Source organism: Anolis carolinensis, chromosome 2 (genome assembly GCF_035594765.1).
Source record: "Anolis carolinensis isolate JA03-04 chromosome 2, rAnoCar3.1.pri, whole genome shotgun sequence".
Classification (NCBI taxonomy): domain Eukaryota; kingdom Metazoa; phylum Chordata; class Lepidosauria; order Squamata; family Dactyloidae; genus Anolis; species Anolis carolinensis.
Window position 1 is genome coordinate 84,439,335 of NC_085842.1, and position 24,565 is coordinate 84,463,899.

General features: G+C 42.6%; 1 protein-coding gene across 1 annotated transcript in view; it reads right to left on the reverse strand.

Moving 5' to 3' along the window:
- LOC100567769 (acylamino-acid-releasing enzyme) overlaps positions 1 to 21,386 on the reverse strand; it is a 331,395-nt gene extending 310,009 nt beyond the window's left edge. Inside the window, exon 1 of the mRNA XM_008105032.2 lies at positions 21,040 to 21,386. Coding sequence (XP_008103239.2) covers positions 21,040 to 21,254 — 215 coding nt within the window. The 5' untranslated portion in view covers positions 21,255 to 21,386. The remainder of the gene's footprint in view (positions 1 to 21,039) is intronic.
- Positions 21,387 to 24,565: the final 3,179 nt, after the last annotated feature.

Genomic DNA, 24,565 nt, shown 5'->3' on the forward strand with positions numbered 1-24,565 from the left:
AAATTATAGAAAACTTGTAGGAATGAATGGATGACACATGCACACAAAATTTTCCTAATTTTTTTTTTTCGTGTCAGGAGCGGCTTGAGAAACTGCAAGTCGCTTCTGGTGTGAGAGAATTGGCCGCCTGCAAGGACGTTGCCCAGGGGACGCCCAGATATTTTGATTTTTTTTTGTCATCCTTGTGGGAGGCTTCTCTCATATCCCCGCATGTAGCTGGAGCTGATAGAGGGAGCTCATCCGTGCTCTCCCCGGGTGGGATTCGAACCTGGCAGCTTTCAGATCAGCAATCCAACCTTCAAGTCACAAGGCTTTAATCTACTATGCCACCAGAGGCTCCATTTTCCTAAAATGACTATCTGCTTCAACAGAAGCTCCCAAAGAATAATTAGTTTCAACAAGGTTTCAAAAAGTCCTAAGCTGTTTTTCAATGATTTCTTCTAAGACAATAGGTCTTAGAAGAAATCTGAGGTCTATTGTCTTAGAAGAAATCATTAGATAAACAGCTTTGGGAACAGTTCTAAATAAGTGTGATCAGAGCAATGATCATTTTCCAACCACAATACAAGAATCAATATTAAAAACATTTATTTACATTTTAGGACTGATAACTCAAATGTAGTGTGTTGCAAAGAGTAGTAATATAATTATCCTTCAAAATACACCAAACAATTGAAAGATTTCAATAGATATTATTTTAAACTGTTGCATGTTTGACTTGAAATATAATGTTAACATTACACGTTAAGTTTAAAATAATGCACTAATGCACAGTATCTATGCTAACAATAAATTTAGATGGAAAAGTTTCAGGAAAGGGGAAAGAATAATATTTACCTTTTTGCATATTTGAGCTCCTCCCATCTTTTCCCTGTCTACACATTAAAATAATAAAGCATCCAGGTTCAGGGCCAATAACCAACTCCAAGTCTAAACTATATAGCACTATAGGTGCTATATAGCAGTCATCAACCCACTCTAAGAGTACCAAACAATGCCATTTCTATATCAGAAATAATGTATTTGAATGATGTTTATTTTATTTAAAATAAAATTATTTTATGGATAGATCTCAGCTATTTCAACAAAATTACCTTCTGACAGTAAATCAAAACATTCAATTTATTGTGAGGAAGCAATAGCTCAATGTAGTCAGATAATGTTCATTTTCCCATTATGTTTATTTATTTATTTTACAGTATTTATATTCTGTCCTTCTCACCCTGAAAGGGACTCAGGTCAGTTCACAATGTACACATAATTGACAAACATTCAATGCCATATACATATAGAACAGAGACAGACAGAGGCAATTTAAACTTCTCCAGCTTCCAGCTTCCTGAGGGTATGCTCGATTCTGGCCACAGGGGGAGCAGCTGCTTCATCATCCACTCCGACGGCAACTTCCTCATTCCAAACACTTGCTGGACAATTATTATGGTGTCGTAAATTATTAAATTAACCTCCCCACATATAAGTGGTACCTAAATTTCCTACTTGATAGATGCAACTATCTTTCGGGTTGCTTAGGTCAGCACCGAGCAGGGGCTATTTATTTTATTTTAATGGTCGGGTGCTCATTCTGCCATGGGCTGGCCTCGAACTCATGACCTCTTGGTCAGAGTGATTTATTACAGCTGGCTACTAACTAGCCTGCGCCACAGCCCGGTTGTTGTTGTTTATTCGTTCAGTGGCTTCTGACTCTTTGTGACCTCATGGTCCAGCCCACACCAGAGCCTCCTGCCGGCCATCACCACCACCAGCTCCTTCAAGGTCAAGCCAGTCACTTCAAGGATAACATCCATCCATCTTGCATTTGGTCGGCCCCTCTTCCTTTTTCCTTCCATTTTACCCAGTATCATTATCTTTTCTAAGCTTTCCTGTCTTCTCATTATGTGGCCAAAGTACTTCTTCATCTTTGCCTCTAATATCCTTCCCCCTGGAGTATGGAGTGGTTTGATCTTCTTGTGGTCCAAGGCACTGTCAGAATTTTCCTCCAACACCACAGTTCAAAAGCATCTATCTTCCTTCGCTCAGCCTTCCTTATGGTCCAGCTCTCACATCCATAGGTTACTACGGGGAATACAATTCCTTTAACTATGCAGACTTTCATTGCCAGTGTGATGTCTCTACTCTTCACTATTTTATCGAGGTTGGTCATTGCTCCCCTCCCAAGAAGTTAAAGTCTTCTGATTTCCTGGCTGCAGTCTGTCTGCAGTAATCATCACTCCTAGAAATACAAAGTCTGTCACTGCCTCCACGTTTTCTCCCTCTATCTGGAACAAGAGATTCAAAATGCAAGGCTTTCAGGAACATGACTTGGTAATCCAAAATACCCAGGAACAAGAACAAGAGCTGGAACAAAACTCAAGATACAAGGCTTACAGGAGCTTGGCATGAAAGTCCAAAGGAAACATGAAACAAGAGTCCATAAAGCAGGATCAAACCTCTCAATAAGCAAAGTTACCACCTCTAAGCTCACTCTCAGAAGTGGTTCCTCTTAAAGCTAAAATTAAGGCCTTTTTCCATGGGAAGTTTGCTCAAAATCCTTTCTCATTAGTAACTGTTTGCTCCTTCTCAAAATCTCCCTTTCTTGTCTCCTTTGATTTATTGCTTTCTTTCTGTCAACCTCATTACTCTTATCAAGACTGGAATGCCCATCTGCCAAGGGATAACTTCCAAGGAATGTGATTCAAGCTGCCTCCTTGAAACCATTGTATGCCTTCTCCCAGAATTCTCAGGAACAGTAGCCTCATCTAACCCTGGCTGTACAGAATCATTTACTTCTGGCTGCATGGGAATCCTAGGCCCCAACCTAGATTCATCTGACATTCTTGTGTTTTCCATATTTGCTGGCATATGGCATGCATCACCTTGACAGCATCATCTTTCAAGATCTTAAACAGTTCAGCTGGGATCCTGTCATCTCCTGCTGCCTTGTTATTAGCAATGCTTCTTAAGGCCCATTCAACCTCACTTCTTAAGATGTCTGGTTCTAATTCACTCACCACAACATTAAAAATATCCTCGATATTATTATCTTTCCTATACAGATCTTCTGTAGGGTCTCGCCAGCTTCTCTTAATCTCTTCAACTTCTGTTAGGTCCTTGCCTTTTTTGTTTTTGATCATGCCCATTTTTGCCTGAAATGTACCTCCGATGTTTCTAATTTTCTGGAAGAGGTCTCTTGTCCTTCCTATTCTATTGTCTTCATCCACTTCCATGCATTGCTTGTTTAAAAATTGTTCCTTATCTCATCTGGCTAACCTCCTTTTGCTTTCCTTCTTTTTTGGACTACTTCCAGTATCTCACAGGCAACTATCTTGCCTTCTTGGCTTTCTTTTTCTTTGGGACATACTTTGTTGCTGCCTCCTGAACAATGTTGCGAACTTCTGCGCATAGTTCTTCAGGAACTCTATTTATTAAATCCATTCCCTTAAATCTATTCTTCACCTCCACTGTTCAATACCGCTAATTTCTTGAATACCAAGAGTGTTGAAGACTCTTGGTATTCAGAACTTATTTCAGAACCACTGGCAATCATTTTTCAAAGTTCTTAGAGAATGGGAGAAGTCCCAGCAGACTGGAGGAGGCCAAATGTGGTTCCGATCTTCAAGAAGGGGGGAAAAAAGACAGCCCAAACAATTACCATCTGGTATACCTCACATCGATACCAGGCAAGATTTTGCAAAAGATTGTTAAGGAAGTGGTCTGCAAACACTTAGAAAGGAATGTGGTCATTGCTAATAGTCAACATGGATTTATCAAAAACAAGTCATGCGAAACTAATGCTAATTAAGGTGATTAACTGCAACATTCACGCTGGCTTCCAACTGACAAAGAGTTCTTCTCACACCCTGGACTTTCCACAGATATATATTAACTTTCCTTGCTTAGTTGCTCTATGCCTCACAACCTCTGAGGATGCCTGCCATAGATGTGGGTGAAACGTCAGGAGAGAATACTTCTGAAACATGGCCATACAGCCCGGAATACATACAACAACCCTCTAATCTGATCTCTTTTTCTGATAGAGTTACAAGTTGGGTAGATGCAGGGAATGCCATGGATGTAGCGTATCTGGATTTCAGTAAGGTCTTTGACAAGGTCCCCCATGACCTTCTGACAAACAAACTAGTCAAATGTGGGCTAGGAAAAACTACGGTTAGGTGGATCTGTTAACTGGCTAAGTGAATGAACCCAAAGGGTGTTCACCAATGCGTCTTCTTCATCCTGGAAAGAAGTCATGAGGGGATACTCCAGAAGACAGGAACAAAATTCAAAATGATCTTAACAGATTAGAGAGATGGGCCAAAACTAACAAAATGAAGTTTTGCAAGCTACTCTACTTAGGCAGAAAAAATGAAATGCAAAGATACAGAACAGGGGATGCCTGGCTCGACAGCAGTATGTGTGAAAAGGATCTTGGAATCCTTGTGGACAACAAGTTAAACATGAGCCAACAATATGATGCAGTGGCTAAAAAAGCCAATGAGATTTTGGCCTGCATAAATAGGAGTAAAGTATTTAGATCCAGGGAAGTCATGCTATCCCTCTATTCTGCCTTGGTCAGACCACAACTAGAATATTGTGTCCAATTCTGGGCACTGCAATTGAAAGGATATGTCAACAAGCTGGAAGATGTTCAGAAGAGGGTGACTAAAAATGATAAAGGGTCTGGAGAACCCTGCAGAAGAGAAGGCTGAGAGGACATATGATAGCCATGTATAAATATGTGAGGAGAAGTCACAGGTAGGAGGGAGCAAGCTTGTTTTCTGCCGCCCTAGAGACTAGGATATGGAACAATGGCTGTAAACTACAGGAAAGGAGATTCCACCTGAACATTAGGAAGAACTTCCTGTGTGAGCTGTTCAGCACTGGAACTTTCTGCTCTGAAGTGTGGTGGAAGCTCCTTCTCTGGAGGCTTTTAAGCAGAGGCTGGATGGCTATCTGTTGGGGATGCTTTGATTGCAGTTTCCTGCTTCTTGGCAGGGGGTTGGACTGGATGGCCCACGAGGTCTCTTCCAACTCTATGATTCTATGATCCTATGATCCACTGCATATTCACTAGGAATATCTGTGAGTTCATATCTAACTGGTCTGTGTGTTTCCCCTAATCTATTTAGTCTGATTCTAAATTGTGCTATAAGAAGTTCGTGATCTGAGCTACAGTTCAGCTCCAGGTCTTGTTTTCACTGACTGAATGGATGTCCGCCACCTTTGGCTGCTAAGGATGTAGTCAATCTGATTTCAGTGTTGACCATCTGGTGAAGTCCATATATAAAGCTGTATTTTAGGTTATTAGAAGAGAAGGTTATGCAGTGAGGTTTCCTGGCAAAATTCTATCAGCCTACATCCCGCTTCATTTTGTTGTCCCCAACCATGCTTGTCTGTGATCCCAGTTGTCATTTGACTACCCAATTCAGCACCCCAGTCTTCTGTAATGAAAATAATGTCATTTTTGGTGTATTATCCAGTAGGTGATGCAGATCCTCATAGAATTGATCTACTTCTGCTTCTTCAGCAGCAGTGGTTTGGGTGTATATTTGAATTACTTTAATGTTAAATGGTTTACCTTGAACTCGAATTGAGATCATTCTATCATTTTTAATTATATCCAAGCACTGCTTTGGCGACTTTATTATTAATTATGAGGGCTACTCCATTTCTTCGGTGTTCGTCTTGTGCACAGTAGTAAATTTGGTGGTCATCTGTTGTGAAGTGGCCCATTCCAGTCCATTTCAGTTCATTGACCCCCAGAATGCTTATCTTCAATCTTGACATCTCACCAATAACCACGTCCAATTTGCCCTGGCTCATGGATGTTATATTCCAGGTTCCTATCGTTTGTCGATTTTAAGAACATCGGGTTCATCATTCACCTTCAGCACCGCTGGCCGTTAGCCCTCTTTTCGGCTTTGAGCTAGACGTGCTATCACATCTGGGGCTACTTTCCCATTATATATTCCTTTATATCATTCTAACAGCCACAGCCATATAACAAGCACATTAAAGAAAGCATTGTTTTCTATAGTTAAGAACACACTTTCCCCTTCTCCCGCAGGCTATGCTTTCTTTCAGAGTCTACACTTTTTTCTCTTATAGTCTACATTGAATACCTGTTTTGCTTTAAGCATTTAAAGCTGGAATCCCATATACTAAACAGTTTTGGGAAATAGTTCTAAATGAACTCTGTGCCCCATCCTTATGGAATATAAATTCTGTACTGTCAGAATTTCTCCTCCTAATGGTTAGTCAAAATTCCTTAGGAAAGCAGAGCTCATTGGTTCAAATCATTCTCTTCCAAGGTAAGTAAAGCAAAGCAAAATTATTCCATTGTCTATTTGGCATCTCTCGAAGTATCACATTAGTTCTAAATAATCTCTTTCAGGATAAACATACAGCACTCTGTCAACCATTTCTCACTGGACTTGGTTTCCATGGTCACTCTTATATGAACACATCCCAGTCTGAAACAACATTCTTAACCTACAATGGTCAGAACTATTCTAAGTAGGATGCAATCAAAGAGAAACACCATTACTCGCCATGCTCTAAATCAGAGCTTCCCAAACTGTAATGAGAAATGATAAAAATCTTGGAAATGTATATTACTATCTTACAAATAATATATTTTTAAAAAAATATAAATGGAAGGTTTTCATGAGATATGTTGTGTCCCCATAGAGTCTGTTATTACAATTTATGTATGTGTCTGAATCTCTTATAAGGGATTGGTTTAACCTCCAGTTTGCCAGTAAAACTGAATTACTGTGTCATGAATTGCAGTATATCTAAAAAGTGTTTTCACAAACATGAAATGTTTGGAACTCTCTGCTCTAGATCAGCATTTCTTAAAAAAAAATTCTACTTGTGACCCCTTTTTTTATGTAACCCTCGGAATATAGATACATAAAATAGGTATAAAAATCAAACATTCACTGACAATAAATCAGCACTTCTCTTGCTGAACAGGGTGATTTTCCTTTTTGTGGAGTACAGTTGAAGCATTTTCTCCAGTCAACTACAAATGCTGCATATTATGCTAACATATTTGTGTAAATGAGTGGAGTTCAAACCTTTTACTGTTGTCAATTTTTTCGTGACCCCAACACTGAGTGAAGGGAACTGCATTTGCCATTAGGCAAATAATTTAAGAATCAGTGCTCTAGATTCTAAGATGTACTCCTGATGGTACAGTTTAGAATTATATCAATTTACTTGCCCACCACACGTCACTGCTAAATTATCTTTAGTTTGTCTTTTATCAAAACCATAAATATTTTTTGCTTGTTGTGCTATCAATTCATGTGTAACTGATGCTATCTTTTCATAACAAATTTTTGCTACCTAATTGAAGAGCTTTACAATATTTCTGATGAAAATAATTTTTCTAAGTTTAAGCCAGTTCTCTATCTTGTTTCATGCTGTTTTTGTTTTCTAATATATTCACTATCTCACCCAGTATAGTATCATCATCTGAAAATTTGATGAGCACTCTTACCTGTAACCAAGCTATTTCTAAATATGTTGAACAACATAAGGCCTAGAACAAAATTATCTCCATATATGAAGATCCATCTTTGGGTACAGTCCATCAGAAAGATGCAAATCCATATTTTGGCATCATCTAGCTATGTTTTATTCTTAACCTGTCAATATGAATAGTGTGGCAAAGCCAAGCATTTAGAAAAGGTAGGGAAAAGGAATCAACAATGACAATACCCAATGCATTTCTTCAAAAATAAGAATATCAGAGATTTGGAAGAAAATGATAACAAAACCAATAGGAGTAGATACAATGTTTCCTTGAATAAAATGGGAGCTAACAATATTAATTGACTAATCTGTGCAATTAACTGATTAATGACTTGATCATAGATTAATTGATACTCTGTTTTTAATCTCAGCCAGCCACCTGGGCTCTTCCTCTTGGACCTGTATAATTCTTCCAGTGCTGCCTTTTACTCATTGCACCAGTCTCTGTTCCTTTTTGCTGCAAAAGCACTACTGCTACTTGTACTTTACATTTATTTACAGACATCACACAGAACACAGAAGTGACATGGCCCTTGTCCAGAGGGTTTGCAGTCTGAAATACAACAATGCTGTGAAGGGGAATAGAGTTGGCAGCAGCAGCAGCAGCAACAACAAAAGCCTGAAAAATAGAAGAGAGAATGGTTTTCCTGGAAAGGCTTTCAGCTTTCACACAGTAAGGATGCTGCTATATATACAGTGGTACTGTGTTGTGGAGCACCAACCCTTATTAAAAGGGTGCAGAAATGTGTGTTTATAAAACTACAGTAAACATTTATAAGAGGGGCATAGTCAATTAGTCCCAAGGTTTTAACGACACTAATGTAAATATAATTTTTTCTTGCCTATGCAATGTGATTATTTTTTGAAATCTAGAAAGAATTGAGAGCAGCATGAAATCTTTTTGAAAATCCACTTAGAGCAGCACTTTGAGACACTGACCCCCTTAAAGGCTCATTTTGCCCATAAGATTAACTGGTGCTGCTACACTTTTCTGAGATTTGTTTACATTTGTTTGAGTAGGGCATTTAGCAGGTGACTTTTTTCCCTTCCCCCTAATTAATCTTATTTTTATGTGCATAATGAAGTCATACTTATTTTGAAAGCCTATGTACTTCAGCTTACCATTTATTTTACTAAAAATAAGTAATGTGAACACTGAATTCTTATTTTATATTTTATTTTGCATTTTGTATTTGATTATTGTTGTATTGCTTTGATGTGACAGCTTCACAAGTCTCCCAAATGCTTGAAATTAAACTGCCCTAGGTTTTTAGGAAACAGAAGAGAAAACGTTGTTGCATTTGTGTATCACATAGATGCTGTTACCAAAATGGCATATAAAATAACCACAGAAAATACACTAGTCACCCAGAGAGTAACTCTCTAAGCATTAACAAAGATTTTCTTTATAGCTTGTGAATTCATTTGAAATTTATGACATGAACAGACAAAAAAAAAGGAAATCTGGAAATCTTGCGGAATAATGATAGGATACCAAAAATTATAAAGAACTTCTGTAGGATTGGACAAGCAGATGAGAACATACTTCCCCTTCTGAGGTTGGCTGTGTGATAAAAATGAAAAACAATCATGTATCACCTGAGAACTTCATGCATCCAGACATTGCAGCAGATATCTGATAAAGATCTAGGTGATTGGAAAATTTTGATTAGGAACATCCTAAGCCATAGCATGGAAGTCTTTAGTGGTCTGTAGGTGCCACTTTCAGAAATAAATATCAGCTCTGATTTTGGTGGGTTTTAGTGAGTTTAAATCTCACTAATATATGGCGCATACATTTGTTATACCCCTTTTTAAGTGGTTCTCAACCTTTGGTCTTCCAGGTGTTTTGGACTTCGGCTCTCACAATTCCTAACAGCAGGTAAGTGAGCTGTGGTTTCTGGGAGTTGAAGTCCAAAATACATGGAGGACCAAAGCTTGAGAATCACTGGATAAAAAATAGAAGCATTCTGTGAAGGCTATTGTTGAATGATATTGTAATGATCTATTTGATAATGTGGCAAAAGAAATCTTAACATAGATAACACTAAGAAGCTGGAAATGTATTTGTGTACATACTTTTATTTCCATATGATATATACATTAGAAATTTGGGATCAAACTGATTAATTCACATCTATGTGGTGGATGAGATGCCATCAAGTGAGCTTGTGTCTCTTGGGTCAAACCTCTGCAGTCTCAGGCCCCTTCCACACAGCTGAATAAAATCCCACATTATCTGCTTTGAATTGGAATATATAGCAGTGTGAACTCAGGTAACTCTGCAGGAGTCTACCGGATACCATGCAGCTGTGGACAAGTATACATAGGGACCACCAAACGCAGCGCCCAAACATGAGTCAAAGAACATGAAAGGCACTGCAAGCTAACTCAACCAGAGAAATCAGCCATAGCAGAGCACTTGATGAACCAACCTGGACACAGTATATTATTTGAGAACACAGAAATGCTTGACCACGCCAACAACTATCATGTCAGACTACACAGAAAAGCCACTGAAATCCACAAACATGTGGACAACTTCAACAGAAAGGAGGAAACTATGAAAATGAACAAAATCTGGCTACCAGTATTAAAAAAAACTCAAAAATCAGAACAGCAGATGGGAAGCAACACTCTGAGGGCAGAGGAGCTCCAGGGATGGCCAATGACTCTCCACAGATATATATTAACATTCCTTGCCTAGTTTCTCCATGCCTCACAACCTCTGAGGATGCCTGCCATAGATGTGGGCGAAACGTCAGGAGAGAATACTTCTGGAACATGGCCATACAGCCCGGAATACAACAACCCTCAGGTAACTCAGTTTGAAGCAGATATTGTGGGATTTTCAGCCTTGACATTCTGGGTTATGTGGCTGTGTGGAAGGGCCTTGAGTCATAGCCTTACTTGAGGGAGCTCTCTATACAGCTACAGTGCCAATTCCTGGAACTCAGTGGACAGGCAAGGCAAATAGGGATGTTTTGTAGAGGTAAATTCTGCTGAGACAGAAATATTAGCTATTTTTACATTGGAAGATATTGTCAAGCTGGAACATATCCAGAGAAGGGTGAACAAAATGGTCAAAGCTCTGGAAGTCAAGGCCTATGAGGAGACATGATAGCCATGTATAAATATGTGAAAGGATGTCATGAGGAGGGAACAGGCTTTTTTTCTGTTGCCCTGGAGCTAGGGCCCCTTCCATACATAAAATCTCATATTATCTGCCTTGAACTGGGTTATACAGCAGTGTGGACTCAGATAACCCAGTTCAAAGCAAATATTGTGGCTTTATCTGCCTTGATATTCTGGGTTATATGGCTGTGTGGAAGGGCCTTTAGAGTTGGAGCAATGGGTTCAAATTACAGAAAAGGAGATTTAACCTGAACTTTAGGAAAAGCTTCCTGTCTGTAAGAGCTGTTCAGCAGTGGAACTCTCTGTCTCAAGAGTGTTGTGGAAGCTTCTTCCTTGGAAGCTTTTAAACAGAGGCTGGATGGCCAACTGTTAGTGGTACTTTGGTTGTGCTTTTCCTGCATGGCAGGGAGTTGAACTAGATGGCCCATGTGGTCTCTTCCAACTCTATGATTCTGATTCTAGGAACGGTTTAGGGAACTGGGTATGTTTAACTTGGAAATGGGTAGGTTGAGAGGGGGCAAGATGACTATGTTTAAATATTTGAACAGATAGAGACAAGAATATAGAAATGGATTCAAATTGCAGGAAAAGAGAGTTCTCCTAAACTTTAGGAAGGACTTCCTGATGGTAAGAGTGGTTCAGCTGTTGAACTATGTTGCCTCAGAATGTAACAGAATCGTCTTATCTTTCAGTTTTCAAACAGAGACTGGATGGCCATCTGTCAGAAGTGCTTTGAGTGTGTGTTCCTGCATGACGGGTTAGACTGGATGACCCTTGTGGTCTCTTCCAACTCTATGATTCTAAGAAAATACTATGTATCCCACACTCCCATTCATCCCTTTAGGCTTTCTAGTCCATTTATACTCCTATCTTCAAATGCAGCATAAGAATAAGTAGAAGTAGGAGAAGTAGTACCATTGTACAAAGTAACCGGGGGGGGGGGGGGCTAAATGAGGCCTACTCCCATATGTAAGCATGCATAACTTTCCAAAGCAAGGACCAGTGTGAATATAAACCAAGCAGGGAGCAATAGAAACCTGTTTACATAATTAGGTACAATTACATCTGATTTGGAAGCTAAGCAGAGTCTGCTCTGATTGAAGACCACCAATGAATACTAATGAAGAATGGTTCATGTAATAATGTTTCAAATAAGAATCTTATTCATCCTCTGCTGCAGATACCAAGAATGGTATTTGGATGCTTTACCATAAAACATGGTACTACTACTGAGCCAAAGTCCTCTGCTCTTATTGTAGCTTGCTGCAAATATGCTGCCCCACATTATGCAGTAAATGCAGCAGCACATTTCTCTTGTCACTTTTTCACAGAGATGAGTCCTCTGCTTCTGAAGCTTAGCCATGAATGGCAGTGGATATGTGACGTTAAACACATCTCAATTATACTGTTAAATAAGCCCACCTAATAAAATATACCTTTCAAAAAGCAAAACAGAATACTCTTCTGTACAGTAACATTTCTGGGACCTGCATCCCAATATAATTTTCATTAACATCCTTAGCTGTCATTTTTCTGTTTATCTTAACGCTGTCACAAGAACCTTTATTTCTTCTAGAACCAATCAGCATAGCCTCTGTCATGGAACCCAGTTACAGGGCTTTGGTAATTCAGCCCTGTAACTGGGAGTCATAACATAAACAATCCCAGGAGCACCTGGCAGAAGAAGATAGAATATGCCTGGGAACTTGGGGCCGAAAGTATAAACAATTATAATTGGTCTAGTGTGTGAAAATAGTAAAGTAGTAATGTGATATTGTGGGGTGGGACTTGATGATGATATTTACGTGTGGTGTTACGTAGCATCAAAAGTTATAAAAATAGTTGTATGTAAACATTGGGTCATTCCTGACTTTTCCAAAGTCATGTGTTCTTCAATAAAGATTGGATTTGAGAGCAGCCATCTCTGATCTGCGTTCAGACTGATCCTTTGAAGTGAGCAGGACAATTAAGTCAGGAATCCAGTTCTCACCCTCCTGCAAATTTGCAGTGAAGTGATAATGAGCAGGGAAGGAGATCAAAGCCATGACGGAGCAAAGGGGCCTCCGCTGGGAGCTCTGCCGTTGGCAGAAGAGACATTGCAAGCCATAGCTTCCTCTACGGGGTACCCCAAGCCGGACGGCGTGACCCAGAGGATTCCCAGAGGGGAAAGAGGCGTTCCGGCGGCGGCAGAAACCAGTTGGGGATCTGGAGGAAGCATGCCGGAGACCGTGGCCCTGCGGTTATCCATCCTGGAAACTCACTTATCCAGGCTGTCGGATACCGTGGGGAGAATAGTGCCAATATTGGAAGAGAATCTCCAAAAAGAGCACATCCGATATGGCGCCGAGAGAGAGCCAAGCAAAGGAGGCGATTGGAGCCAGAGGGGAGCTTCAACGCAGAGTCCCGTGGCGGCAAGGGACGAGGGAGATGAGGAATACTGGCGGGAGCTGGAGTTCCGGGACAGAATGGCGCGAGAAGTGGAGCGTCAGCGAGCCCTGGGAACTCTGAGGCCGCCATCTCCAACAGAGCTCCCAACCCCCCGAATGGGCGTCGGGGTGGAAAGGCCACTGGGGCCAGGGATCGGGTCCAGTGGATTTGCAGACGAAGGCGGAGAGGAGCGGGGGATCCAGGAAGAGGAGGAGGATGTGCCGTACGACGAGGAAAGGCGAGATGAGGGGGCTACAGCAAGGCCAGTATGCGGATGGGCGGAAGAGCCGACAGCGGCGGCAGACTTTCGGGAGCCGCGCAGAATGACCACCGGAGTGGGGCGCGGCGTGTTCCAAGGAGCCGCCCGAGGAAACCTGATGCAACCCTTCCCCATGCCTCCCAGACAGCATCAACGAGCTGCAGAATGGATGCCTAGAAGGGAAGACCTCAAACTAGAATACGGAGGGGAATCAGATGAACTGAACTTTTTTCTAATTAGCATCAGAGGATACATGGAAGACAATGCACACACATTCCCCTCCGAGGCAAGCAGGGTTCGAGCCATCGGCAACACACTAAAGCGAGGAGCAGCCAGCTGGTATGTGCAGCTTCATGCCAGACGCGACCCATGCCTGAGGTCAGTGCCCCGCTTCCTCGCCGCACTGGAAAACCGGTTCAGAGACCGGCTAGAGCAATTGAGGGCTCGAGACCAGCTGAAAGGAATAAAGCAGAGGGACAAAACAGTGCCCGAGTACGCAGAGGAATTCCTTCACCTCGCGGAAAGGGTACCAGAATGGTCTGAAGTGACCAAAGTGGAATTATTTAAAGAGGGACTGCGCCCCGAGATTTTCAGCTGGGCAGCGCACAGAGACGACCCCGAAACGCTCCAGGGATGGATTCAACTAGCGGGGCGCGTCGAATCCACCCTGGCCCAAGTAAAGCGCTTCAGGAGCGGCAGCGGCCAGCAAAGACCGGTGGCGAGGGGCCGAGGAGAAACGAGGAAGCAGGAAAGACCCGGAGGGAGGCCGGGGATTCCCTCCAGAGGAGATGACAACAAACCTAAACCGGGATGCTTTGTATGTGGGAAGACGGGCCATCGAGCAGCAGAATGCTGGGCCCGGAAGGGGGAGCCGCCAAAAGCCCCAAAGCCCAAGCCAGCAACCGGGAGGCGCGCGGAAGAGGAGGTGCAGGCCCCAGAATCTTCAGAAAAACTGGTGAGTCGGGACAACCGCATGATAGTAGTGCCAATCTGCCTCTCAGGGCTAGAAAATCGGGCCACCTGCAAGGCATTTGTGGATTGTGGGTGTTCTAGAAATATCATAACCCCGGAGTTAGCAGGAGCGCTGAAATGCCAGCAGATGGCGCTTGACTCCCCAATTGCATTTTCGCAGCTAGATGGATCAGTCGCTGCTGGGGAAGTATCTACAAAGGAAATACGAGGAATCCCATGTAAAATAGGCAAATGGGAAGGAAGAATATCCTTTGTGATAGCCCCTATTGCCACATACCACGTAATATTAGGGATACCATGGCTCGAACAGGCAAATCCTGAAGTAGATTGGAGAGGAAAAAGCCTAGCATTCAAAGAACAGCAGATGCAATGGGAGATAAGCAAAATTGCAGAAGAGGAGGACGAGGAAGATGAAGCAGGGGAAATAGACCCACAGCTATTGCCACCTGAATACAGGGACTTTGTGGATGTTTTCAATCAGAAAGAGGCCAGTAAATTGCCTCCTAAAAGGAATATAGAAGTAGAAATTGAAATAACCCCAGGAGCAAGCTTACCCAAACCAAAAGTGTATCCCATGTCTGTGCAGGAGAAGGAGGAATTGAGGAAATACATTGATAAAAACCTGGCGCGAGGCTTCATTAAGCCATCCAATTCTCCTCTCGGGGCCCCAGTGTTATTTAGGAGAAAGAAAGACAACTCCCTAAGATTGTGCATTGATTATCGAAATTTAAACGCAATTACTAAGGACAATAAATACCCTATGCCCTTAGTCAAGGATTTAATTACCGTATTGAAGAAAGGGAGCATATTTACTAAACTGGATTTAATTGAAGCGTATCATAAATTAAGGATCAAACCGGAGGATACTTGGAAAACTGCATTTTCCTGCGCATTCGGCCATTTTGAATACGAAATTTTGCCTTTCGGGTTAAAAAACGGAGGCGGCTGCTTTATGCAGCTTATAAATGAAATACTACACCCGTTATTGTACAGAGGGGTATTCATATTTCTTGATGATATCTTGATCGTAACTGAAGATAAGGAAAAGCACGTAAAATTGGTCCGGGAAGTTTTGCAGAGACTAAGAGAAGCAAAGCTGTACGCAAAACTGTCCAAATGTGAATTCAATAAAACTCAAATTGACTTTCTGGGGTATCGGATATCTCCAGAAGGGTTAGCTATGGATCCAGCTAAAGTAGCAGATGTAAAAGAATGGGGAGTGCCTCAAACAAGGAGGCAATTGCAATCGTTTCTGGGGTTTGCAAATTTTTATAGATCCTTCATAAAAGGCTTCGCGCAAATAACTGCACCCCTTACTGAGCTTTTAAAAACAAAAGGGAAAGGAGAGACAGCAAAAGTAAAAGCTCCTGGCGCCAAACTGAGTTGGACGCCAGAATGCCAAAAGGCATTTGAAACCCTAAAAGAATGCTTCACAGAAGGACCCATTCTAAAACACCCCGATATCAGGAGCCCTTTCATAATCCATTGCGATGCCTCAGACTGTGCGTATGGGGCAGTACTATTGCAAAAGGATCAAAATGGGAACTTAAAACCCTGTGGATATTTGTCCCGGAAGTTCAGCGAAACTGAAAAATGTTGGCCGATATGGGAAAAAGAGGCACTAGCCATATTAAAAGCCTTAGAATGCTGGCGACACTTCCTCGAAGGAAGCGGAATCCCATTTGAAATTTGGTCTGACCATAAGAACCTACAGTATTTAAAGTCTCCTAGAAAATTGTCCCCCAAACAAATTAGATGGGCGCAATACTTCAGCAGATTCGATTTCCAATTAAAGTTTTTTCAAGGGAAGCAGAATGTCTTGGCGGATGCTCTTTCACGCATGCCTCAACACGAAGGAATACCCACAGCAAAAGAGGGAACAATATTCTCTGACAAACAATGGGGCTTAGCTGTCAGGACAAGAGCACAAACCCAAAAAGAGAACACTGCTATGGTTGAACTCAACGGAAAAGATAATTGGGGAAACGAGCTGAAACAGTCTTATGAAGGAGACCAGTGGATCGCATCCAATGCAGAACAGGGGGAGCAGAAGGGGGGATTTTGGTTTGTGAACAAAAAACTGTATATCCCAGCAACATTAAGGATCAAGATTTTGCATCGTTTTCACAACAACCAGAGCGCTGGTCATACAGGAATTACAAAAACAACAAAAGCAATAGCAAAACATTGCTGGTGGCCAGGGATGAGGAAGGACATAAAAAATTATGTTGTTCAATGTGATGATTGTGCCAGAAATAAATCGAGAGGAGGGAAGCCAATGGGATTATTACAAACAGTAGCAGAACCTACCAGACCTTGGGAATGTGTAGCTATGGACTTTGTGGGGGAACTACCGGTTAGCAAAGGACATCGTTATATTTGGACAGTATTGGACCTGTTTTCTAAACAGGCCCACTTCATAGCACTGACGAAACTACCATCAGCCGAGAAACTAGCTGAATTGTACATAAACCACATTTACAAACTGCATGGATGTCCCAGTAGAATTGTCAGTGACAGAGGAGTACAATTCACAGCAAAATTTTGGGAAAAAATCCTGGAAATGCTAGGAGCAGAAAGGAGTTTAAGTTCTGCTTTTCACCCCATGACAAATGGGGCGGCAGAACGTACTCAGCAGACACTTGGGCAGTTCCTTCGAATGTACTCTAACATGAGACAAAATGACTGGTCTCGGTGGTTGGCTTTTGCAGAACTAGCTTTTAATTCGACTATACATTCAGCAACAAATAAAACCCCCTTTGAGGTAGTTTACGGGTATGAAATACAGCCTCTGCCCCAGCTGCCGAGATGGACAGAGAATGAGGGAACAGAGGCAGGGAAATGGAAAGCGCAAATGATGGAATGCTGGAGTCAAGTGACTGCATCCTTAAAAGAAGCACATAAAAAGTATAAAGTATTCGCAGACAGAAAGAGGGTGGAAGGTGATAAATTGGAGAAAGGAGATTTAGTGTGGCTAAGTACCCAAAACATCAAACTGGGGCTACCTTCGAAAAAATTGGGCCCTAAATATATTGGACCATTTAGAATACAGGGTGTTATCAACGAGGTGACTTTCCAGTTGACATTGCCAAAAAGTTTAGGGAAAATACACCCTGTATTCCATCGTAGCTTACTGAAAAAATATATGGGTACTTTGGACAAAATGGACACATAGAATTATTGTTTTGTTTCAGGCTTGTGATGAAAGAAGAACCGAAGAGGAGGACGAAGAAAAGGAGGGCACCATGTCATGGAACCCAGTTACAGGGCTTTGGTAATTCAGCCCTGTAACTGGGAGTCATAACATAAACAATCCCAGGAGCACCTGGCAGAAGAAGATAGAATATGCCTGGGAACTTGGGGCCGAAAGTATAAACAATTATAATTGGTCTAGTGTGTGAAAATAGTAAAGTAGTAATGTGATATTGTGGGGTGGGACTTGATGATGATATTTACGTGTGGTGTTACGTAGCATCAAAAGTTATAAAAATAGTTGTATGTAAACATTGGGTCATTCCTGACTTTTCCAAAGTCATGTGTTCTTCAATAAAGATTGGATTTGAGAGCAGCCATCTCTGATCTGCGTTCAGACTGATCCTTTGAAGTGAGCAGGACAGCCTCTCTTGCCCAAAAGAAACTGTTCATGTTCATGATTATTTCTCAATAATGAGGGAAATGAATGTACCTCAAATGGGGTAGAAATAGAACAGAATGTTTATTCCAAGAAAACATGGCTCTAGTGACGGTTTAGTGTTGGAAAAGAGTCCAATGCACTTCTGCACAAATGTATTAATACTTGGCTTGCTTCCCAGTTCGACTCTTCAACACACTTGCAAGAATGCCACAAAAACGAATTAATGTACAGATGCCTCAAAACAAGGAACTCTGTTCTCCATTTTAAGATTCACAATGTTCACAAGCTGCAAAAATTGAGGAAAATCTTCCAGGGCCACACATCAGATAATTCTGTTACAGTCCCTTGTTTTCTACACCATCTATTCAGAGCATCAGACACACCATACAGTTCTCCCACGCTTTATGGAAATGCAATCTGCCCAAGCATTCCAACATCCATACATCTCATGACTATATGAACTTTTCTTGCTATATCTACTGATGCTTGGCCTACATCAGCTGACGGGCAAATGTGCAAGCCTGGGATTCTGCAGAATGGAAGTAACTGCCATATTGCAATTCTGACCTCCCTTTACAGAAGGCAATTCTACAAACAGATGATCTGCCTTCGCAGAAATATTTTTTAAATTAAAGATACTATCGAAACACATATCTTTACAACTTTGAAGATGAATAATGATTGCCTGAAAGAAGATATAAAAATTACATGACAAGATAAAACTTCTTCTTAAGAGATTTGTTATACAAACGTTTGTGCAAAATTCAGTTCATAATTTGATCACTAAATGGTGATAAGGAAATCTCTGGTATTAATCAAAAGAGAACCTTAACTCAGAATGGCAAGCTATTTGATTTCTTCCAGAAGCCATAATTACATTCTCCATGTTGGAATGGGGCATTCAACAGTGCGAGCCCCTTTTAAACCCATAAACATAGATGATATTCTTCTTGTCCTATTCATATATTTCTGTCCAGCTTCTTAATAGAAAATGGCTGAATCCTGTTTGTAGAGATACGTACGTTTGATGTTTTGTTTCAGGCTACTGATCACTGTAAAATAGTATTCTCCTGAATTTTTCACAAACTTCTACTTTTCCATTTGTGCTGTTTTCAACACAAACAGAAAGCATTTGTTGAGGGTGATGATTATGTATTTTTTTAGAATTTATGAGAAATGCATTGTTCTGCTGCATTATAACTAATCATTATGTTATTCCCTTCCCCAATGTTTTTTGTTTTCCTTTAGAAGAGGGCTGATATTTTACTTCAATTATTTCTCTACCCTGATGTAGAACATGCAGGTTACATAACCTCTCGTTATATGTGTATATAGATGTATGTGTGTCTTTATGTGTGTGCACATGCACTTGTATATACATGTGCATATATATGTGTCTGTTACAAATAGGCCACAATTTTTAACATATATGTGTGTGTGTACGTGTATGTGTGTACACAGGCACTACACCATCAATTGTACTGTCATAAGCTAGCATTGCCGTAACATAGCTGGTAAAGGAGTGATGGTTAGAGTTGAAGAAGGAAATGCTTGTTGTTGGCAAGTGAGTCCGAAAGTATCCTTGACAATACAGAGACTGAGAAGAGATAGTTGTGCTTCCGCAGCTACAAACTATGTCTCTCCCTGGGATGCTGTGAGTTTTCTGGGATTTATGGCCATGTTCCAGAAGTATTCTTTCCTGAAGTTTTACCCACATCTATGGCAGGCATCCTCAGAAGTTGTGAGGTTTGTTGGAAACTAAGCAAGTGAGGTTTATATATCTGTGGAAGGTCAAGGGTGGGAGAAAGAACTCTTGTCTGTTGGAGGCCAATGTGAATGTTGCAATTGGCCACCTTGATTAGCATTGAAAAGCCTTGCAGCTTCAAGGCCTGGGTGATTGCTGCCTGGGGGAATCCTTTGTTGGGAGGTGTTAGCTGTCCCTGATTGTTTCATGTCTGGAATTCCCCTGTTCTTTATTTACTGTCCTGGTTTTAGGTTTTCTTTTTAAACTGATAGCCAGATTTTGTTCATTTTCATGGTTTTCTCTTTTCTGTTGAAATTATTCACATGTCTGTGCATTTCCATGTGTAGTGTAACATGGTGGTTAGAGTGGTACAGCATTTCTGTGTTTTCAAATAATATTCTGTGTCCAAGTTGGTTCATCAAGTACTCCGTTATGGCTGACATCTCTGGCTGAGTTAGTCTGCAGTGCCTGTCATGTTCCTTGATTCATGTTATATATAAAAACCTCCCTTGCTTAGTTTCCAATATACCTCACAACATCTGAGGATGCCTGCCATAGATGTGGATGAAACCTTAGGAGAGAACGCTTCTGGAACATGGCCATACAGCCCGGAAAACTCACAGCAACCCATGAAAGCCTTCGACAACACATATGTCTCTCCCTATTTGACACTCATTCCACCCAATGCCGTGTGATCAGCATCCCATTCATGTCTCCCTGACACCGGCTCTGCAAGGGAGTCTTCTGCTTCTTCTGTGCATATGCACCCGCTGCCATTGCTCCTCCATCCCCGTCCACCTAGAGGGATGTTCCTTCCACCTCACTGCTTCATCACAACAAACAAGGACAGATTCCTTTGCGGCTCCTAAGGGCTGACTCTCTCTCCAGTGACACTCGATAAAGCCTTTCCATGGAGACTCCATGGGAGAACCTATCAACCGTTTCCCCACTTTAGACGGCAGGGATAGTGTTCTGCAGAAAGAAGGCAGCGCTTGGGGACTGAAGCCAAGCCAACCTTCGCAAAGGCGCAGGGAACATGAGCGGAGGCAGCGACCCAAGGAGGCAATTTGTCGACTTTCTAGGACTCAGAGACGCGGGGACTTTGGGAACGGGAGACTTTGCTAATGTTAGGTGCACATGGCTCTGCTACCACCAAGCCAGGCCAGGGCTCTGTGCCTCCCCATCCACCATTCCTGGCGGTTGAATCCCCTTCTCCCTCCCTCCTGGGCCCACCTCGGGCTCCCCCGCGCGCGCCCTTCGCCCTCAATCCCTCCCTGGCGGACTGAACCCCGCTCTGCCTCCCTCCCGGGCTCCCCGGAGGCCTCCCACCTGGCGGAGGGTCCGTGCGGCAACGCGGGGCCCGGCGCTGGAGCGGCGGCTGGAGCCCTGCCCGCTGGGAGCTGTCCGCCGCCTCCTGGTGCTGAAGTAGGAGGCTTGGCGCTCCCCGGCGGCGCGGAGGGGCCGGCGGCGGGGCCATGGGGTAGTTGCTGCTGTTGGGGCTGCCCCTCGCCTCCCCCGCCCTCCAGGCTGGCCTCGTTGCCCATGGCGAGGCCGAGGCGGGATGGGGACGGGCTCCCGGGGCGTCCTCAGCGCAGCGCCGCCTGCGCCGCCATCAGCCTCGCTCCACCATCGCTGCCTGCCCCCATCCGCAACTGGGCATGCGCACACACGTGGGCACGCGCGCGCGCGGGCGGGGGCAGGCGGAGACGACACACACACATACACACACACACGCTGAAGCGCGCGCTGGGCTTGGGCACGCTGACGGGCTCGCGGCCCGCAACCAATGGACGCCTCTCGCAGAGTTCAAGACTTCCCCTGTGCGTGGGCCGACCAATGAAAGCTAAGCTAAGCGACCCCCCCCGGCTGCCCGCAAGCCTTCTCGGCCCCGCGCGCTTTGAGACGTCAGATATTCTCTCCACACTGCTGCTACAGCGGGCGCGCGCTCAGGCGTCCGAAAGAGGAGAAGGCGCACAGTCCGGAATGGAACGCTTCGCCTTTTGCCTGACCAATGGGATTGCGCGCTCCTTCCCTCCACCGCCTAGCTGGCCAATCAGGATCTCTCCTGCCTCACTCCACCCTTCAGCGTGTGCCCCCTGCGCTCCCTCACATTTGCCCAGTCGGCGAGGGAGGCTCCTCGCGCCTCTCCGCCCCCGCCGCTTCCCCCGCTCCGCTGCGCCTGGACTGGCCTGGCCAATCAGGGCCCGCAGGCAGGGCCTTTGCCCTTGGACTGACCAGTGCCTGCAACCAGCAGCCAGAAGGGCGCGCGAGGGGACCGTCTTCTCGCGCCAGGGATCCAGAAAGCGAAGCCTGCCGGACCATTTGCCATCAGATCTGGACTATTTTTTTTAGTTTGGCAGCAATATAAAAAGCACTAATAACACAGAAAGAAGCAGGACTTTATAATAAATAATGTTACAACAATCTACAAAATTACATCAAGGCACACAAAGCACCTAACTGCAAAAAACTGATGATGATGATGTTGCAATCCCAGGCGACAGCAGGGTTGACAAGAAGCAACTGGAAAAGCTAACAGGATAGGAGAATTTAGAGATCAAATGGCAAAGACTCTGGCACAAGCGAGTCAGGGTGGCCCCAGGGGTGATTGGCACACTAGGTGAAATGCCTAAAGACCTTGGCCAGCACTTGAAACAATAAATGTTGACGAAATTATCATCTGTCAACTGTAAAAGGCCACCCTACTCAGATCTGCACGCTTTATTCGCCAATACATCACATAATCCTAAACACTTGGGAAGTTTCCGAGGTGTGATCCAATCCAAAAGTCAGCCAAGTGATCTTGTTTGCTGTGTACTAATATTGTTGTGTATGAAATAATAATAATCGTAATAATAACAGTAATAATAATAAAAAACATTGACAACATTATGACTTGTCAACTGCAAAAGGCTACCTTACTGTGATCTGCGCACATCATCCGAAAATACATCACACAGTGCTAAACGCTTGGGAAGTGTTCAACTTGTGATTCTGTGGTACGAAATCCAGCATATATATCTCATTTGGTGTGTCATACTCTTTGTGTCAGTAATAATAATAATAATAATAATAATAATAATAATAATAATAATAATAATAAATACATCATTTACAGACCGTCCCCTCTTTCTAGGGGGTTCAAAGCGGTTAACTCTGAGTGTAACAGTTCTACAAACCTGACATTGATGGTTTTCTCCCAGTTTAGATGATACTATATAACCACACTACTACTTTTGGCAACACTTGTAATTCATGAAGCCTACGGTTGACATTTGTCCCAATTGAGAAAAGGTTAAAGATTTCTCCTTAATCAACACAGTCAGTATTTCCATCTCAGCTAGTTCACCAATCTTTGTCAGCCCTTCTTCTTGAGTTAGGGTAACAGTTTCTTCCATCTCTGAGCATAAATTATTTTTCTAGCCACTAAAGTGATGGTAGACAGGATTGGACTTATGCTCATGCAATGCCCTTTTAGGACAAAATGACATGTCCATTGTTAAATGTGTCTAATTATATGTATATTTTCACCAAGGAATTTTATTCCAAAACCCCAGTATAGGGATTTTCTCAGAACCAAAACAAGGAAGGGGAAAAGGTTCGCTTTCTCCTTGATGCTTGTTTTCTTTCTCCTTCTCCTCTTGCAAATCCGTTGTTGTTGTTGTTGTTGTTGTGTGCCTTCAAGTTGTGTGTGAGGTAGGGCAACCCTAAGAGAACACTGCAATGAGGTTTACTTAGCCAGAGAATCTTCAAGGATGAAGAGCAGGGTCGATATGGAGCATTGCCATTGTCTACCTCTTTGGCTGAGAGACTGTGGCATGGCTATGTTTCCCAGAGTTCAACGCTGAACTCTCGTCCAACGTTCATGGTGGATCTCATTTTTTTTTATCCAAAACCAAAACAACTTGCACATTAAATCAAGTACAATAATAGTAAAATATACAAAAGATCAACTCTAGAATAGCCTGAAACTGTTAACAAGACTAAAGCAACAAAAAACATACAATTTAAATTATTTAAAAAAATTAAAACAGTGCTGCATGTGCTTAGAATCTCTTTCCTTAAAAAGTGTTGGTTCTTAGTAAAATAAAATGTTTTCTTTACTTGCTGAAGGAAGGACAATCAGGAGGGACCCATTCTAGGGAGCCTAGAGAGAACCATAAAGAAGGAGAGCTTGGTGTGACATGGACTCCTAGCTCTCACGCAGGAAGTAATGCCTCCTCCAAGGTGCCCCTTCTGTGAACATCCTATATAGAGTAACAATGGCCAGTTACATATCCACTAAAAGCAGATACTGTAAGATATTCTGTAACTGCAGAATCCATATCAGTAGTTTCCGCAGCTGTGGAAAAACTGTCTCTAGATATTTACTAGGTCCTCCAGGAAATTATATGGTATGCATCCCCCAGAAGTTGCCATAGAGTTATGTTGGAGGACCTAGAAAATTTCTAGAGAGGATACCTTTCTAGGACTCTAGGTCCTCCAATGCAACTCTATGGAAGTCAGGTAATTTAATGGTTTGGAGGTATATTCACAGTTTCGGGTAACTGTTGCAGCTGTTAACATATCCTGCACAAATATAGAAGTCTTAATTTAATATCTTTTCCTTCAGAAGTACTGGACTGAATCCAAAGTTGTATTAGTGGATGCTGCAAGCATGATAAGTCTTCCTTTCCTTTTCTTGCCTTCCATGACACTCAAAATGCATTTTAGTGCAGTGTTACTCTAACTGCGGTCCACAAACCAGTGCTGGTTCCTGGTAAGTTTCTAGTGCTGGTCCTTGGAAAGATAGAGGGGCTCTGGGCAGAAAGTGCTAGTCCTCCTGAGAAGCACTGTTCTGGCCTGTTTGCTAGCT